Below are 18,895 nucleotides of genomic sequence, written 5' to 3'. Positions count from 1 at the left end.
GGAAGAACAGCCCTGGCAGGATGGGTTTGGTGCTCCCAGGGAGGGTGTCCATGCAGGTGCAGTGGGGGCTGAAACTGCAGATACAAGGAGTGTCCAAGGGCTGCAGCCCACCCTGCCTGCAGGCAGCTTTACACTCAGGCCAGCAATGACTCCTACAGCTCTTGTGTCACCTGCAGAGCTGGTTTTTAAATATATTGTTCACTGTCCATAGAGACTTCACTGGCATTCAGTCTGCTTTTCCCCTCCACATCTTCTCCTATTTGTAATTTTCCCCCATTTACAAGTTTAGATGCTCCAGTGGCCATTAGATCTGAGGCAACCAGTTTGAAACACAAAGACCTCTATTTTCACACTCAAGTTGCTACGGCATGCTGAGGGGTTTGCTGGTAGCTTTAAATCAGAGAGGCCAGTTACAGAAATCTCACTAACATGAACTGTGTTGTAACTGCAACATCTATGGACCATGAGCACTGAGGGGAGGTGGGCAGGGATTAGCTCATGGCCAGAAGTGACTCCCCAGAGTTAGTCCCAAGAGATGTTCTTGCTTGTGTTCTTCACTTCCCTTCAAGCAAAAAGTATTTTTGCCTTTCCCCCAGCTCTTGCTCTGAAAAAGGACAAGGAGTGATGGAACTGAACTTTACTCAAAGATGAAAGGCTCCTTTTACAGTCCACTCAGACTTCTAATATACTGCTTTAAATTTTGGTGCTTGAAAGAAGGCCATAATGGGTTAATCACATGCTCAAACTGGGGACTGCTCCTTCTTGGTTTCCCTTTTCCATAACAAGCTGGAAGCTTATCTTCTTGGCAGTTGCCAGCTTTGGGCTTTGGGTTAAATCAGTTTAACCCAGCACTCCCTCCTTGGCCATTGCTGGTCCCTCATGATGGACACTCAGGAGTGCTGGAGGAAAACCAGGTGAGTTGGCAGCATCGTTTGCTTTCGTGGCAGCCACGTCCTCCTCATGGAGATACTTGTTCTCACAGCCCTTTCACTTTGCACTATTTCAGTCCTTCCTATCAGAGGCTGCAGTAAGAGGATATTGCTCTCCCAGATGCCAGAAGGGTCCATAAATCAGAGGAAAACAGGTGTCTTCCAAGTCCAGAGCAGTGTATTTTGCAACCCTGCAGTAAAAGCCACAATGCCTTGTCAAGGCTGGTTAACAGGAGGGTATCCTCCCTTCATAAAGGAATGATAACTAGAGCTCAGATGTCAGCCTGTGACCCAAGAAGGGCTGGTGTGAATTTAGGGCTGTTTGGTTTGCTGGAGGAGCCAGCAGGTTTTGGGATGCTGCTCTGGCTCCTGGCAGCCTCCATAAGCTGCCTGTCAGCTCCTGAGATCCTTATCTTGTGTAGTGCTGTCAGCTGTGTAAAGGTTCCTGACCTGCATGGTGCAGGGAAAATCCTTCAAAGCAGGATCCCTTACTTGTCTCCTGGCCTCTGCCCACATAAAGCTCATAAACCAGAAGACTAATAAAGAAAACCCAATCTTTATCATGTTTTAAAAAAAATTAATGTAGTTGCCGTGATCTGGGAACAACTCCCTGCTCACAACTGGAGATAAGGATTACGAGTGTGGAGGCAGAGCCCTCTTGTCAGGGGGGGATGGATGGGGTTTGTGTTGAGGAGCTGGACTGGAACTCTGGAAGCTGATGGCCAGCTCTCTGTCTTGCCACAGTTGTCCCTTTTGACCCTGGGTGTGCTGCCTTCTATTTTCTCTATTTAGCCTGTGAACCCTCTGGGGAGAGAAGGAGAAATAAGGAAATAAGGCACTTGTGTTATTAAGAGATTCCCCTGCAACTGTTGGTGATGATGCTGTACATGCAGCAGTCTGGAGTTTGGATATTTCTCAGGAGAGGAGCCTGGAAATCCTTGAGTCTGCTGATTAGGACAGTGGGAGAGAGGAGTCTCAAAAGCCAAGAGATTTGACCAAGATACAGGAAGATGGCAGCTGGAGAGGTTTTAGGATCACTGTGTATTTCATGGGAAGGGCTGGCTTCCTGTTTCCCTATCTCAGCATCCTCTTCTCCATCTGCAAGTAGAATTATGGCTGAAGATCACCTCTGCCCACAAGCAGGTGAGGAAAGGCACACATCTCTTTAGTCCAGTGTTGGTGATGTTGGTTTTTGATTGACATAATATTACAATTTGAATGCACATTCCAGAAATACACTTCATCACTGGAACAGAAAGAGGCTAAACAAGGTTATCAGAGGACTGGGAAATGTAGTGCATAGGAGTAGGAATGATAGCACTGTTACTCCACATATTATAGTGATTTTATACTGGACTGAGTATAGAGCAGTTCCACTTTTGCCAATAAATCCAAAGTAGGAAAAAAAATGTAATCAAAGATGATAGTGCTTATGTGAGTCCAAAAAAATTATTTGTAGATAGATATTCTCAACTCTGGCATTGTGCCCCTGCCCAGAATATTTGTCCAAATATTAAAAAAGAGTAAATAAAAAAAAATGTATTTTTAATGTAGTCCCGTGTCCATGAATTTTCAGCTGAACTTTGGCAGTAAGCCCTAAATGTGATAAAAGACTCTGCATCAATATATTTTGCTTTTCTCTTTTTTTTTTTCTTTCTCTCTGTCTCTATAGACAAAGCTGAAAGCATAGCATAGATCTTGAGTTATGGCTGATGCATTTTTCTAAGCTGAAGTATCTTGTTAGCTCTTATGCTAATGACTGCAGCAGAATCCAAGCCTCAGTGGAAATTTATGGGAAGAGAGGTTACTGCTGAGCACTGTGTTGGACTTTGGATCTTCCTTTGGGTCCCTCCAGAGCTAGACTGAGCCAGTGCCTTGTATGTAACATCAAGGTAGAAAGTCTTGCTGTCCCCATTTTACAGATGGACTTTTGAGAGACAAGAGGAATAAAGCCAAATGCTTCAAAGACACTTAGTGGAGGTTAAGTGCTGAGTTTCCTTTGAAGGTTTAAACCCAAATGACATGCTTGTGATCGTGGAAGAGATTTGTATCACCCATGGGAGCAGAACCATTTTTTCAGGGTAGTGTCATAACCACTCCACAATCCTTCCTCTTTCTTCTCCCTAAAGCTCCCACTGACTTCAAAGGTGAAGAATTATGGCCCGCATCCCACAGTGCTGTGAGCTCAGACGTGTGTACAGAGCTTTATCCACACATATATTCCATCAGGGATACTGACTCAAGTAAAACTGCCCAGACAGTGGGGAGGGGAAGAAATTTTTGCAAGGCTGGGATTTCTTTTTTTTATTTTCATAGTCTCTTTCTTTAACCTCAAAAGTTTAACTGAGAAATGCAGGGTGTACCTAATGACTGAGTTTGTGGCCCATCAGTACTGTCCATAGGAGAGCTGTAACCTAAAGGAAATCAAAGTAGAAAAAAGAATGAGTTCTACCTTGTTAAGAAAAACAAAATATTATTTATTTTGAACATCTCAATGAGATACAGTATTGAATTTCCACTGGAATTATATATAAATAGGAGGTGGTTGGGTTCTCAGAAAACTGCACAGCTTGCAGAGACTGGATGTAAAGAATCTATTTATCTCTTGTCATGTGTATCCACTAGAAGTGAGCACACCCCAGGTGATGCATTTTTCTGCTGATCCAGCTGTTACTCTCCTAGGTGAACAGCAAAATTAAAAGTTTGGATCTTTCAACACACACATCATCCACTCCATTGTACATCTAAATACTGGTAGCAATATTCAGATATTGTTAGATCAGTCCCTCACCCAGGGGCACAGCAGATGTCTCATCCATTCACTCTCAGCTCAAAAACAACGGATTCATGTCATTAAAATGTTAAAATTAATTTTTTCACAGAATTAAAACAAAATTAAAGTAGAAGGGGGAAGATGCATCCTTTTGGTGCATATTTAGCCCATCTTTTTAAAATAACAGATCTTCTCTTTTCCAAAAAAACCCCCAACTTTAATTTTGGCTCCAGTTAAAAGTTTCCTAATTGCATGTGACTGTTTTTTGATTTCCTGATCCCTGTCTGGTTTAAGGGTTTCTTAAATCAGCAGGAGCAGCTGTCTCCCTGAAGCCAGGCATGGTGTGTGGAAAGGACCTGGATGCAGGGAGGAACGGAGCTGATTAATGGGGCAAGTGTCACAGCTCAGAGTGTGGTTGCACTACTGTGTAGGGGCATGCTTACTGCAGTCATTTATCTTCTGTCCTCTGCCACACACACGCTGAAACACACATGCAGACTTTATTCCTGCCAGCCATCAGAGATGCAGAATGCACACAGTGCAGCAGGACCTGTGGCTGGTGCTGTGCCTCTCTAGGTTTTGCCTTCTTCTGTCTTGTTCCTTGGGCAAGCAAAAGAAAGATTGACAAAACCCAGTCCTTGGGTTTAAGTTTATCTCTCTGCCGTTGGCAAACTTTTTCCCACAAAAGAGAAGGAAAGAAGGGGAAGGGGGAAAAAAGGCAAGTCTGCCTCTGGTCTGTGTACTGTATTTTAGGTTAGATAAAGAGAAGGAATAAACTATAGGTTAAATGTCGATATAGGATTGCAAATGATGGAGTTGCACAAGGAGGTGAAAGGTGCTTGCTTCCTTTCTTAGCAAAGACCTTATACAACATCTGGTTTTGGCTATCTAGACCTCCATCACCAGTGGGATGCACAGAGCTGCTTGGTCCCCCAGCATAGCTGCTCCTGCTTTATGTAGGAGCAGGTTATGCTCACAGGCAAGGCTTTCCTTGTTTTCCCAAACCATCTCAAGTGATTCAAAACCAGGTCCCAGCCTTCACTTCCCTTCAGCCAGAAGCTGGGAAGAAGAGACTTTTCTTATGTGGGTGTTGAGCCTTCAGATGCTTCCAGAAAATTTCACCTTCCACTTCAGTGCCTAAAGGCTTCCCTGACTCCTGCCTGAGAGCCCCAGCACAGAGGAGACACAAAGGTTTGTGGTATCTCCATGGACCTGATTTGCAGCTTTGCATTACTAAGGTTACTGCAAGTGTAAAATGGCTACTCATTCCTCAGACTTTATTCCTGCAATATAAATCTCTCCCTGTTTTTCAGCAGGAATGGAAGCAACTATGTCTTTTGCTGCTGTAGCCAGCAGCATTTTATCTCTTTGACACCGTCAGTCTGCTTCTCCATCCCTTAGAGACAAACACGTATTCTTGCCAGACATGGAGGCAACTTCCTTGGGTTTTCACAGGAAACTGGTGTCTCCAGTAGGTCTGACTTAATGGGACTTATTACTTGTTGAGTGCTGGCTCAGGGCTAAACTGAGAACAAGGTGCAAAGTACTTGTGTGCTCTGAGGAGTTCACAAGTTACACTGGTGATGCCAAGCCTTGCTGGAAAGCCTGGAGGAAGGGAATGACTCAGGGTAATATGACTGAATGCTTGAAAAAGAACATGCTGTGAGGAGCACAGTGATTTGGCAAAGCAGGTTGAGAAGCAGTTTGGGAAGTCAAAGGTCCAGCTGGTCTGTGAGATCCAATAGGCTGGGGCAGGGTCCTTGACATGGAGTGTTATCTCCATCCCCTCAGGATGCCCTGGTTCAGGAGATGTGGTCCCCTTTTCTGTCTCACACAGCTGGGAACAGCCTTTAGTGTGAATCCAGAGTGAGGTGGATCCATCCATGAGTGAGACTCATCCTGCAAAATGCATGGTGAGAAATCTCTGCTGCTTGGTCCCTGGCATATATTAGGAGTGATACAGGTGGGGCTGCAATGAAAAAGCTTTAAGGAGAGTCACTGGGAAGATGGAAATCAGTTTTCCTTCCTAAGACTTGCTGAAAACTTTGGGAGAAGCATTATGAGCAAAGAGGGTGGGAAGAGACAAAAATTGTTGTGATAAAACCATGTGACCAAATGGAACGGGAAGATGTGGGCTGAAAAACAAAAATTAAAAGCAAGTTTTAGAAAATGCATGCAGGGATTTTGTATAGTAGAAAACCAGAGATGGAATTAACACAAGTAACAGAGTCACTGCACCAAGTGTTTCAGCACAGCGAGTGAGGGATGTTCCCCTCATGGGCTGTGCATGCAATGTCATTACCACCAACTCAGATTAACACTGGAAATCCTGGCAGCTTTACCTGTGCCTAGGGACTCAGAAATCTGAATCTGGGGTTTGCAGCTTAAGCTGCTTTCCAGTGGTGAGGCACAGAAAATCACCACAATGTGCTAGGTCCTGTTAGCAGCCATCAAACACAGCCCCCTTACAGCTCTTCTCTCTGCAGGGCACGTGGGCTCCCAAACCCTGGTGGGAGACCTGGGGTTTTGACTGTGTCAAAATAAGTTGTTGTCCTAATAATCAGAGACTTCTGGCTCATCTATCCATTACAGCTTGGATCTTGGCTCATTCCTGTATCTGCTGCCCTGACCAATGTGTCCTTTGTGCTGTGCCTGTGATCATCTCTCCTCACAAAAGCAGGGACTGACAGAGCAGTGCTTGTGAAAATCTCTTCCTCAGATGTATCAGGAATGTTCCAGGGGTTTATGTGTTGCTGTGCATGGCCTTCTCTGGTGAGACCTAATAGCATGTAAGGATATTTGCCCTGTGTGCATATTCCTCTGTCTGTATTTGCTGTCTTTTCTTCTTTCTAAACTGTTAAGTGCTTAAAAAGCCACATATACAAGCCAAATCTTACAGTCCATACTTAGTTCGTGGTGACCTCAGCTGAGAACAGATCACAGGAATTTGGTATTAAACAGATGATTATTTTTTTGGAACAAACAGAGAATAAAGGTCCAAGTAAATCACCTAAATGTAATGCCTGAAACTACATTTTGATGAAGGAGCAGAAAAAAAATCAAAATTAATTAAAGTGGTCTTTAGTAAAATACTAGTTTCACTCTTTTGAATGTATATTCATTGGGAATTTCTTTCATTCACTTTTTTTTTTTTTTTTTGAGAGTTCCTAACAACCTCCTATGCTTTGATCCTCTAGTGTTTTTTTGTGTGATAGTGCTGCTCAGCTGGCTGAAAGAAGGCTGCATTAAAACATGCAGTGTTTTGTGGGTTCCTTAACCAATGCCACCTGGGCTGTGGCCTCTCTCTCTCTGTTTCAGGTCCCAAACTTCATCAACACAACACTCCCACCCCACGAGCAGGTGACAGCTCAGGAAATAGACAGCTACTTCAGACAGGAGCTCATCTACAAGAGGAATGAGAGGATGGGGAGAAGAGTGATGTCACTTCTAAGGGAGAACAGAGACAAGAGCTTCTTCTTTGCCTTTGGAGCAGGTATGGCATGATTTTTTTCTATTTTATTCCATTACCATGATTGGAAGGAAAGTGTTCAGAATGCTTCAGGTCTCTGGGCCTGTGGGAAGATTTCTTATGAGGCTTCCCTTTGAAGCCGAAAGACTTTTGTTTGTCCAGAGCCACTTCTAAAATGGAGTGAGTTGTTGCAGGAGGTGGGTCTAGGTCCAGCCAGGCTGCAGACAGGCTGCACTCACTTTGTTTTCCATCTGGCTGTAGAAATGTGAAGCTGTAAGCACTTTTCATGCTGTTGTGTTTGTTCCCTTCCCAGACCTGTGGGCTACTCGGCCACAGGTGTAGAATATGTTGGTGTGTCTGTACAGACTGGCTGGTCTGGGGCTGTGCACAAGTGCATGAGTTGTGTGTGTAACTAAATAGCAGCTTTTTAAACCATTAAATGAAAATCCAAAATGTCCCTCTTCCTGAAGTCTGCAGAACAAAGATGTCTGCAGTACTTCAGTGAGCCTGCAGCAATACACGCTACTGTCCTTTCTCTCCTTTTTTATTTCTTTTCCCTTTTCCAATGGAATTCACATTTCTGTGTGATAAGAGTATAAATAATAACCATTCAGGCCCCAGCTCAGCAGAATCCTGAGCACCAGCTTAAGTGTCTTTGAGCTCCCTCGACTTCAAGGCAGCCTGAGATTTGTGTTGAGAACCGATCTGCTCCTCCTGCTCCCTTTCCTTGGAAATTCCTCATTTTTGACAGAACTTTTCTTCTCATCCCATGGCTCTCTCTATGAACTTTGGCAACAATTCACCTTTTGCTACTCACTTCAGTGGGAATTTTGATTAAAGACTGTGGGTTTCAGCAGAGACACGTGCATTTTGATGTATTTATTTTTTGAGTGTATCCAGACTGAATTTTCCCAAGCTTATTTAATCTCAGGCTTGGCTGATATTTCTGGCCAAGGAGTTTTGCTTAACTGTTTTTACAGTAGGAAAATACATCATGATGGCTCATAGTTGGACAGGCATTCATAAAAACCAGCCTGTCTAACCCAAGGAGTGAGGTTTATTGGAGATTATCAAACATGATGGCTTAGATAACAGTTTCCAGTTTTGGAAATCCCTGAACCAATACATAAATGGAGCTGAGAGGATAAACTGGGCATCACCTACAAACCCTGGACTAGGTGGGTCATGGCTCCAACCCACTTCAGCTATTTGTGCTAATAACACAAGTGAAATTAAGCCAGTGGATGATAATTCCTCATTAGGTTCTTTAGAAAGGCACTTTTAACTTCTGGGAGGTTTGAGCTTTCTTTCCCCTCAGAGAGCACCTTCCTGAAACTCCCAGGGACCATCCCTTGGGAAAGCTGGCTCATAAAGAGCAAGTCTCATTTTGTCTTTTAGGCCCATTTCTGGTGATGTTGAAAACTGCCTTTGTTGCTGGCTTGTTTTGTTTCCCCAGCACTGAGCGTGGCAGGACAGAACAGACACGCGCAGCCGGATTTATTGAAAACTGGGATGTGGGAGATGCCGAGGAAAGCTTTTTGTTTTGGGTTCTTTGTTCCAGCATCCCTTTGGTTTTTCTCACCAGACTGGGCCATCCCTGCAAGCTATTCCTACTTCAAGTACAATTACTTCCTGCTTTCTTCTCTGGGTTTTTATTTTTCTTCATGCAGTGAACACTAAGAAAATTATTAATTATTTTCAATGCCAAAACTTTTATGTGATCAAAGTGCAGGCAAGTTCATTTCCTCATATGATTCAAATGCAGTTTTTTTTCCTGGAGGATTTGTTTCCTCTTTTCCCCCATGCACTGAATTAGAAGAGTGGGTTTTACTGATAAACCATTTCATTTACATCCTTATATCTAGTTCTTTAATTTTGAGGGGTTTCTTTCATATGTGCTTGGGTCATGAATTCAAATTGTTTTATAAAACTTTGAGGGTTTGGTTTCGCCTTTTATAAAAGTAAAGGATGTTTTTGATGAAAGTTTAGGCTTTCACATATTCCCATGAATTCTGAAGTGCAAAATTTTAGGAATGCACTTTCGGTTAGGAAAGGCATGATAGTGTCTGTGGGAGTTTATTTGCTCCCAGAACAGTGCAATTTAAGATTCTGCATCTCTAAGACTAATATGGTGAAGGGGAAATAATTTGAAAAAAAACCTATTCTGGACAATGTGCTTCAGAAGATATTGGCCTTTATGCCAAACATGATCTCTGCATTAATCCCTTAATTCTGAGGATATTGGAACTAATGAATGAAAAGTGATTAAATTATATATGTGTATTATGAATTGTTTTCCAAATTTCATAATCTCCATCATAGTTTCTGGGAAAGGAAGAATCGGATAAAACTGTGCTGCCAAATAAAATTAGGAAAATAAGTATTTTCCTAAGAATGAAAATAAGCCTGTTATGAGAAAAGCACCTTGGAAACACTTCAACAAATGCAGTTTTACAGAGCAGGGCTTCTCTAGGAGGGAGCCCCAAGCCCTGCAGGATGATTCATATGGACTCAGAGGTATCCTGTTACTCCCAGGTATAACTGGAGCCAAGGGGCTGGGAAATAGGATCCCTCCCAGAAAACAGCACTCCCGAGGCAGAGCCCTGCCTGTTCCTCTGGTGGCCTCCCTGCAGGGAGCTGTACCTTGTGGGTGCTGCTGTAGTGAAGTTTTACTTGGCTTTTGCACAGCTGCATGCAGCAACTGAGGCTCTGTTGCTCTCTTGGGGCATCATCCTCAGCTTATTGTAAAATCCCAGTGCCATGGATGGGTAGTTCTGCAGCATCCCATAATGAATTAGTATAATAAGTTTGACTAAGGCAGAGGGCACCACACAGGTGTCTTTGCAAATTGCAGTCAGGTTTGGCTCAGTGTGTCCTGCTCCATGACTGTAGTCCTGAAAAAAACCCAAAAGAAACCCAAACAAATCCAGTGAGTGGCTTCAAAGGAGAAACATGATGATGATATCCTGGCAGTCTGGTGGTGCAGGAGCCTGGTGCCACTCAGCTGGAAGATGCAGGGGTCTGTCAGCAGAAAGTGGTGTGGTCAGAAATCCCTCCTGGGTTGAAACATGGCAGAGTGTAAAGCCCTGTCCCCATAACAAAAAATGCACTTTACCATCAGAAAAAAAAATAAATACCTCACCCAGGTGGAGGGAGCTGTGGCCACCCCTCTGACCAGATCTAAATAATCTCCCTGTAGGGGCAGGTTCCACACCCTAGTCCCAGCAGATCTGGAGATCAGGAAACACCCACTCAGCTCAGAGGTGGAAGATGGGGCCATTGAACTGACTGGAGTACAGCAAGCAAATTAATTTAGTTGAGCAACTCTGCATGTTTATGGCTGGTTATTACCTATTTTATACACAGACTTTCTCCCTTCTTCATCCTTCCTGGTAAAAAGAAGGCTGATCAAAATCTTTCTGCTGACAGTTTTTGTGGCATTTGTGGAAAACAGAATTTTTGTGTTTTCTTGTGGAAAAATAAATCCATTTTTGCAGTTTCCAGTCAAAATCCAGGTGCTTGGGTATCATTGCTCCCTGTAAACTGTTTCACCACGTGCCACTTAGATCTGTGCTGCAAAGACCTTGTGGTGCATCAGAGGAGAGCTGGTTCTGAGTCTGGCCTGGAACAGCACCAGGCTGTGAAACATTCAACAGACAAATCCTGGGGACACAGGAGTGAGCAGGGACAGATATTTGAATATCCATGCAACCTGAAATAAAAGTTTTTCATAAAGTGAAGCGAAGTCTTTTTATGCTGTTCAAAGATGGGGGTTTTGTTCCAGTTAAAAGTATTAAACAAACAAACAAATTACAGAATTCTGAAAGGAACTTTTCAGTTTTCTGTCATTCTTAAAAATAAAAAATAGACTTTTCAATAGATTTCCACCTTTTCTTTCTTCCATTACTTTACTTACTATTTAAATGTGTTGGAGTAATTCAGACTTTTAATTTATTCCCTTATAAAACACATAGAAGTGAAAATAGCCATTTATTCTTTCTACTTTCATTTCTTTCTCTTCTCCAAGAAAAACACAGGCTCTGGGTAAAAGAGACCCAGCTCTGTACCCAGTTCGGAAGACTTTGTTCCACTCCTGCCAGTATTTGCCATGTTCAGACTTAATGTGAAAATCTCACCATACCTGTATTCACAGTAACTGTACCCTAGGAATGAAACAGCAGTTATTGTTTGTGCAGTTAAATGATATTTTTCATTTAATGGGCAGGGTACTTTTCCCTTTGAATGAATAAAGGTAGCTAAATAGACTACTTCCAAGTAAAATTTGGGCATTTGCTTGGGTTTTGTGTTTTGAAAATCCTGATGGTTTACTTGGAATTATTGATCTGGAATAACAGTGAAGTGCCTTAGACATCATTTATACAGACAATTTATAAAGGTCCTTTTACAGTCAAGAAAGAGACACACAGCCAAGAGCACACGGGCTGTTAAAATGAGTTAATATTTTGGCAGCTAAGAGCATACACATGAAGTCAATGTTTAAGAAAAAAAACACTCTGGTTTATTTCATTTTTATGGGCAAATAATTTTCAAGTAACACTTATGATAACAGATGGATAAATTTATGTCTGCAGTTAATTTGAACGATAATTTCCTTAGGATGTTTTACTTGCATTTTTTTTTTCTTTCTTTCTTTTATGAGAGCTGTCAGTTTTGTAGATGAGAGCTGGATTTACTGCTTCAGAAATTCAGATGCTGCTCCAGTTCACAATGTTTATTTGCAGCCAAATCAGTAGGCTTTAAAGCAGTGGGTTTTGTTTCTTAAAATAATAAATATATCATGGAGAATATTCTTTTACTGAGACAGAGTAGAAATGCAAGTACCATAGCATCTCCCACAGCAAGAGGGGAAGCAAATTGTCTCTGGACCACAGTTCTGGGGTGGAGGAAAGCATATGTTAAACCATCCCACCAGCCCCCACAGCATCTGAGAGGTCAGAGAGGACCCAGCTTTTGTCTGTGGTGTGGTGGAAGCCAGGTTGCCCCCAGCTCCTGATGAAGCTGGTGATCACAGAGATCTGTTTGTGTGCAAGTCAGAGCACTCTTGCTCATCTGTGGGCTTAGCTGGCTGAGTTTAGGTTCATATTTGTGGATGGATTAGGTTTAAATTTCTGACTTATTCTGCAAGAAAATAAACACAGGCTCTGCTGTAGATGTCTGTGTGCTGCCATGAAAGGAGAAGAATCCATCCCAGTGTAGCAACAGCAGATCAGAGAATCAAGAATTAGATAATTTCCATTCTCAGAACAGGTGAATTCTCTGCCCATCCTTCAGAGTTCTCTCAGTCATCACTGGATGGGCAGCATCATCAGGAATGATTCTGATCACCATAAATTAGCCTGTTAGCAGGAATCATTGAATAGTTTGGGTTGAAAGAAACCTTTAAAGGTCATCTAAATCCAAGCTCTCAAACAGAAGTTTGAGAGCTTTTGCTTCCAAAGTAAATGTTCCCTGGTGGTTCTTCATAATGGCTCAGAAGTGGGTTGAACTCTCTTTTCTGATCAAACTGATCAAAGGTCAGTTTTCTTTTCAGCAGGGAAAGAGTGAATTGTGCAACTTTTCTATAGGATGGGGCTGGTAAGAGAGCACAAGAAGAACATAAAATCTCCTCCTTGTAGTCCTCAGCTCCAGCTCTTTCCCTTTTGTCCTCTCTGCAGAGGATTCCCAAGGGAGTTTCAGCACACATCATTATAGATACTTGGTGTGCCAAAGACAGAAACAGGCTCACTCTTCACCTTCTGCAATGAGCAGGAGTTACAGATGTCTCCAAGGTGACTCAAGTCTGCAATGGCCTTGATCACCACTGAGATGTTCTTATTTTTCTCTGAAAACTGCAGCATGCCTGAGGAGATATCCAGATGATATAGCTTGAACATGGTTCATCAGAGGGTACTGAGCTGAGCACAGCTGAGCTGGGATGTTATGGATGCTGAATTTTGGGGGAAGGGGCCAGAGGAGAGGTGGCAGTGGGGTTTTGTTGGAAAACCATATTTCTGCTCAGTAGTTTGGAAGAGGAAAGGAAGTGATGGATACTATGAGCAGCTGAAACTCAACTAATTAAAATCCTGAGAGTTTTTGTGAAAGCCATTAGCACCTGCCACGGGATCTGGCACGGGGGTTCACATGTGTTACTTGGAAGTGTTTTTTCAGGAGGGAAGTGCCTTGAGGCCGCTGTCCAACAGCACCCTGAGGGATGGGGATTTACAGATGTTGAATATGCAAATAACTGCTTTGCACTCCCAACTGAGGCAGTGTTGAGTGCAAATCAGGCACCAGCACCACTGTTGTGTCACTGGGTACCAACTCACTGGAAGTCCAGTCCTCTCTCCACCAGGATTGTGGAGCTCTTTACAATTTTCACTCGTCATCTTGGATCCTATGTGGAACACAAAAGGAAAAAAAAGGAGGGGGAAAAAGAAAGCACTTGCAGGTTGGAATATAAAGAGACTTTATCCCCTGGGTCAGGCATCCTGATCCAATGCTGATTAGTGGTGCTACTGACATCACCAGCACAGTTCATCAACAGGGTTGTCTCAGTGGAGCAAGAAATTGGCGACCAGGAGATTGAACTTGGCCAGCCTACAAAAGAGAAGAAAAGGGTGAATTAACAGTTTGCAGATGCTAGAATTCCCTCTGCTCGTGTTTATTTGGGCATGCAGATGCTTGTAGTGAGGTCAGCCTGTTTTTGTGTATGGGCTTCTTTTACTGTTAGTTTTTAAGGCAAAGTATCACTTTGCTTTTAGAAATAGACTTGCATGCAAATTTTGACCAAAACCATGCAACTGATTAATTTAAAAGTCTTCATTAAACAGGCAATGCCTGATTCTCTTTTCAGACACTGTTGTAAATCAGGAGATACTCCACTAGGGAAAAGCTTGTTCCAAGTGCAAATCCAGCCTGCAGCCTTTAAAAAAATAAAAAAAAATTCAAGGGAATTTTTTTTTATGTACATTGATCTTGTATAATACAGGGGGTTTGAAGTCCTTGAATATTTGCTTTTCACCTGAAGCTTAAATCGGCAAAGAGCACTTCAGTTAGGGAGGCCAAAATAAACCTGCCTGCACCACCCCTTTGTGAAAAGGGAACTTCTGTTCTGAAGGCTGATTCCTGTAATTCTGATTTGAGAAACTCTTGTTGTATAACAAGATATTAATTGTAGAAACACAGCATTGCCTATGCAATGGTGAGAGCTGTCTTGAGGCCTCCATCACCTATACCAACCAAGGAATGCAAAACACGTAGCAGGTGAAAGAAAATACTCCAGTATGTGAGGCTGCAGTTTGTTTTCTCCCCTGGTATGTCATTGTCTAAACTGTTGAGGTAAGCTGGTCAAGCTCTGGACTGTGTTTGGTGGTCTGGTGGAGAATTCATTGTGCTCAACAGGGAGTCCTGCTGAGCCTGGCCACTTCCCACCTTTGCATTATTGCTCCACTGAAAATGTGTGCAGCCCCAAATCCAGGTCTTTGTTTGTCACTTGCAGATATTCAAACAAATACTGAAAGCAACTAAAATGGGCATTGCAAACTGCAGTGTGTATGTGGGGAAGGTTGCCTGTATGCTGTAGGATTTGGGTTTAAAGAAGCACATCTATTACTGTCAGCTCCTCTGGGTCCCTGTCATTTTCATATCATATTTATTATTATGCCTGTGCCAAGTTCTACTGTGTAAGTCTAATTCTGCCTCTCTGTTCTCAAAGGAAACAAAACTCTATTGGCCCCTCCTGCCTTATAATATAGGGATTTTGGCTATTAGTCCTTTACTGTATTTCTCTTCAATATCTGAGATGTAAAAATTGTAGACATAATTTGGGAAATTTCTCTTCAGAGCTGAAGCAGCATGAGAGGCTCAAGCACTCTGCTGAACAGGAATGGGCTTAAGCATGGGATGAAATACTTTTTCACCCACACACACACGCAAGAGCTTGCTGTGGATCCACAGGCCACCCTGTAAGCTCTCAGGGGACCAGGCATAGCTCCCATATAACTCTAGATTTCATAATGGGAGTGTTGAAATCAATATATGGATGCCAGACAATTCATCACTTCCCATCCCAAAACTCAGCTGAAAATTCCCATCCAGCTCTAATAGTGTTGTTGGGAAGATTTTAAAAGAGCAGTAAGGCGAACCCAAGGACTGGCAACCTTTCTCTAACACTGAGGTTTGTGTGGGATGCTCCTGTGAAAGGCAAGCAGATTGCAAAGGATCCAAGGATCTTGTCTCAGCCGGGATACCTTTGTGTGCTGCTTGCACTGATTAAAATGTCTCTGCACCCAAGTGTACTTTTAGTCCCCCTGCAGTCTGGTGGTGTTCCAGAGCAGAAGGAAATCTGGTTACTCCTTTTCCTTGAATTCAGAGCCTGGAGCACAAGCAAAGATCTTTCAGTGGTGTTTTAAATTAATGCAAGTTGATGGGGTTGGCCTGAGTTCACATTCTTTCTTCTGCCCCTCCTGCCTGGGTGCGTACTCTGGAGGAGGATCAGGGATGTCCCAAGGCATTCTGGACCACCACAGCTGAATTCCCTGCAGCTCCACTCTTGGAGCCTCCAGCTGTTGGAGCAGAAGCTGGAAAGGGAATTTAGTAAAGCCAGATATTAAGGAACCAGTTTGTACTGCTTGTGGTGTTGGTCTCTTAGAGGTTCACGCCATTTCTGACCAGTTTAAGAGCCAAGTTGCAGGAGGGCTGCATATGGAGAAGAACTGGTAGTAGTCTTGGTGCCCTGGAAAGGCAGGGCACAAGAGTTGGCTGGAGTCAGTTGTTTTGCAAAAGTGGATTTGAAGCTGAAAGCTTTAGAAAGCCTGGCTGTAATTTATGTGGATTTCTTGAGGATTTTTACTGGTATGGAAACTGGGACTGGAAATCTCATTAAACTGGGCGTTCTTGTGAGAGTTTCAGGTTTTCTTAGTCATGGTTGTGCCAGGAATATCATCAGAGAAAACTTGCTGAGAAAGGATTTATGGATTTGGGATCAGATCCTATTCTCACGGAATTAATGGTAGCTCTGCAACTGACATCAAGGTGACTGGCATGTGCACCTGGATGAGACATTATTTATTTGTCATTCCAGGTCTTTAATCTAGTCTGCTACTTTCACATCAATATCCTCTTTATAAGCCTATTAAATCCCAGTTCCATTGTTATTTTCTCTGGTAGATCAGAAGAGATGTGTCAAGGAAAAGAAAATGTATGCACAGTATACCCCTGCCCAAAAACAATATTTAAACATCAGAAATGTAAAGTGAAGGTAGAATTACTTAGAGGGGCAGAAGGGAAATAATTAAAGCTCCAGCCGGCAAGACGAGATGTCGTAAACTTCAGTTATTCACCTCTCTTAGACATTCAAAACACAAACTCTGCCACCGTTCAGGCATTTTATGGAGGCCTACAGAAAGCAACAGAGGTCTCTTGGACAAATTTGCTCTGGTGGCAGCTGAAGCTGGGCTCAAGCCCAAGTCCAATAGCTGAGCTGCCATCTGAAACTGGAAAATGTTCGGGTTCGTGCCTGAATCTCAGCTCTCTTCAGTAGAAACCCTGAATCTGGACTGGACTGATGGGGAGTGAGAAGAAACTTCAATCTGTAGAAAAGTGTTGCTGTTTCAAATTGGATTTTGAAGAGATTACTCACAAAACTGGAAAATAGGGTAATTCTTGGCAAAAATGGACTGACTTAGAGGTAGACAAGCCCTTCTTCCTAGAAAAGTTTGCTAAAGAGTTGTGAACTGAAATATGGCAAAATATGATTTCAGAACTACCAGGCTTTGCTCCCAGTCAACCTCTGGGCAGGCAGTGAGAATGAAGAGGTAGGTGAATAAATAAAAAGCCAGATGAATGTACCTTGGAACTTCTAGTTTGCAAGAGATAATCAATGAGACCTACCAAATGCTTAGATTTAGATAAAATTCTGCTCATTGCTTGACAATTACTCTGCCAGAGAACTTCCAAACAGCTTTTTCATCTAAGCACAACATTTTGGTGGAGTTCAGCTTTGGAACTCTCAGTCAGAAAAGTGAAATCTGCCATCATTTTCCTGGAATAATGTTGCAGGACTGAAACCTATGTGACTTGTATTTAAATTAATAACTTAAGTCTTTTTTAGTATTTTTCTGTACTTTATTATGGGAAATACCTTAAATACTGAGGTTTGCAAACTTTTTAAATAGTATTTATACACTGAAGGTAAATGGAGAGAAAAATCAAATGCCACCACTGGGTTAACTCAGTATGAAATTCAGCACCAGTTTTCAGTATTTATACAGAATTCACATTCACTTTGTGTTTTTCCTTGAGGTGTTTGAGGTACAGTGAAACTGCTGTGAGGTTCTTATCACTTAGCAATCTGGTCTGGTTCCAGTTGAAAATTCTGCAGTACCTCTCACTGGGAGGATTGGTTTAAAAGGAACAGAGATCTGCCAAAGAAATAAAGACTTCATTATTGACATCAATGCTATTTTTAATCTGGTTTCCTAAGGAAATGAGGCTTAGGCAATGGCAGTGTTTGTGAGTATGCGTGTGTGTATATATAGGTGTGTGTGACTGTGTCCTTCGCCCTCGTAAATTTTTCATCTGTTGGCTGATTATAACCAAACCTGACAGATGGCTGAGTGTCCAAGATAATAAGTTCTTGCATGCTTCATGAAAATAAGTGGTTGGATAGAAGGAAAAGACATTCATAGTGTGCATCCACTGAAAGGGCATAGCATGAGCTCAACTTTTATTACAGCTCAGAAAATCCCAGTGGGAGAGGGAGGTGAGTCACATCTGCATGGACAACAGCATTTTTCTGGTCCCTCTGCATGGGGGAGGCTTTGGTGTGTAGTAAATAGATCAGACATGGCATGGTTTAAATGTAATGATGATGTTTACAGCAAATAGTTATTATTTAGAGTATCTGAGGAGCCACATTACCCCTGGGCTGCCCTCTAATGAGCTGTTCATTCTCAAGGCCAGAGCAGTAGCAGGGAGCAAGTTAATAAATGTGACCGAGGCATGGCTCCAGGACTCTATAAACCTAATGAGTCGTGGGCACTCAAACTGTGCAGCCTCACTACTGCTAATTGGCCAAGTGTGCCATCAACCATGCCCAAAAATGTTCTTAAGTGGACAAGGGGTGAAAAGAGCATCAGAAACTCCTGTGAGTCCAGGAGGCAGCCTGGGGCAGCATTCCTGTGTGCAGAGTTCAGGAACACTTTCCCCAGAACCAAGGTCATTCCCTTGAGAGCTGGAGCAGCTCCCTGGCAATGGGGAACAAAACTGAGAAACAAAGGGAAGAGTAAAGCATGACCAGGAGGAAAGGGGTTTGCAACTTTAGCTTATCAAACAAGGGGATAGTTGCCACATAGCAGCTGGAGAAGATGCTCCAAAAACATTGTGATGAGGAGAGTTCTTGAAACCTTTCCAAAGGAAAATACAGATGGGGATCAGAAAAAACAAGCCAGGGTTAGTGCTTAATTTTGCTTGAGATTGAAAATTATGTATTTAGTGTCTTGGTAATAGTGGCAGCTGTTGGGGTGGGACTCTCCCTCTTGAACTCTAGGTGTCTGAAAGTTCAGTGTGTGTTCTGTATAAGACCATCAGTTCCTTTGAAACCCTCAGAGGACAAATCCTCCCACTTACCTCAGATGCATATTTTAAAATGGGGGGAATTGCCCTCTGGAGATATCTTTCCACTGACCACAGAGGAAACCTAGAAAACTGGCCTCCAACAGATGC

General features: G+C 42.7%; 1 protein-coding gene across 1 annotated transcript in view; it reads left to right on the top strand.

Moving 5' to 3' along the window:
• The window catches only part of TRABD2B (TraB domain containing 2B), a 267,567-nt gene that overhangs the window by 154,007 nt on the left and 94,665 nt on the right, over positions 1-18,895 (top strand). Inside the window, exon 4 of the mRNA XM_086841861.1 lies at positions 7,021-7,195. Within this exon, the coding sequence (XP_086697987.1) occupies positions 7,021-7,195 (175 nt within the window). The remainder of the gene's footprint in view (positions 1-7,020; positions 7,196-18,895) is intronic.

This window comes from Cyanistes caeruleus, chromosome 9, assembly GCF_971803275.1.
Source record: "Cyanistes caeruleus chromosome 9, bCyaCae1.hap1.1, whole genome shotgun sequence".
Lineage (NCBI taxonomy): Eukaryota > Metazoa > Chordata > Aves > Passeriformes > Paridae > Cyanistes > Cyanistes caeruleus.
This window is presented reverse-complemented; position numbering and strand designations above follow the sequence as displayed.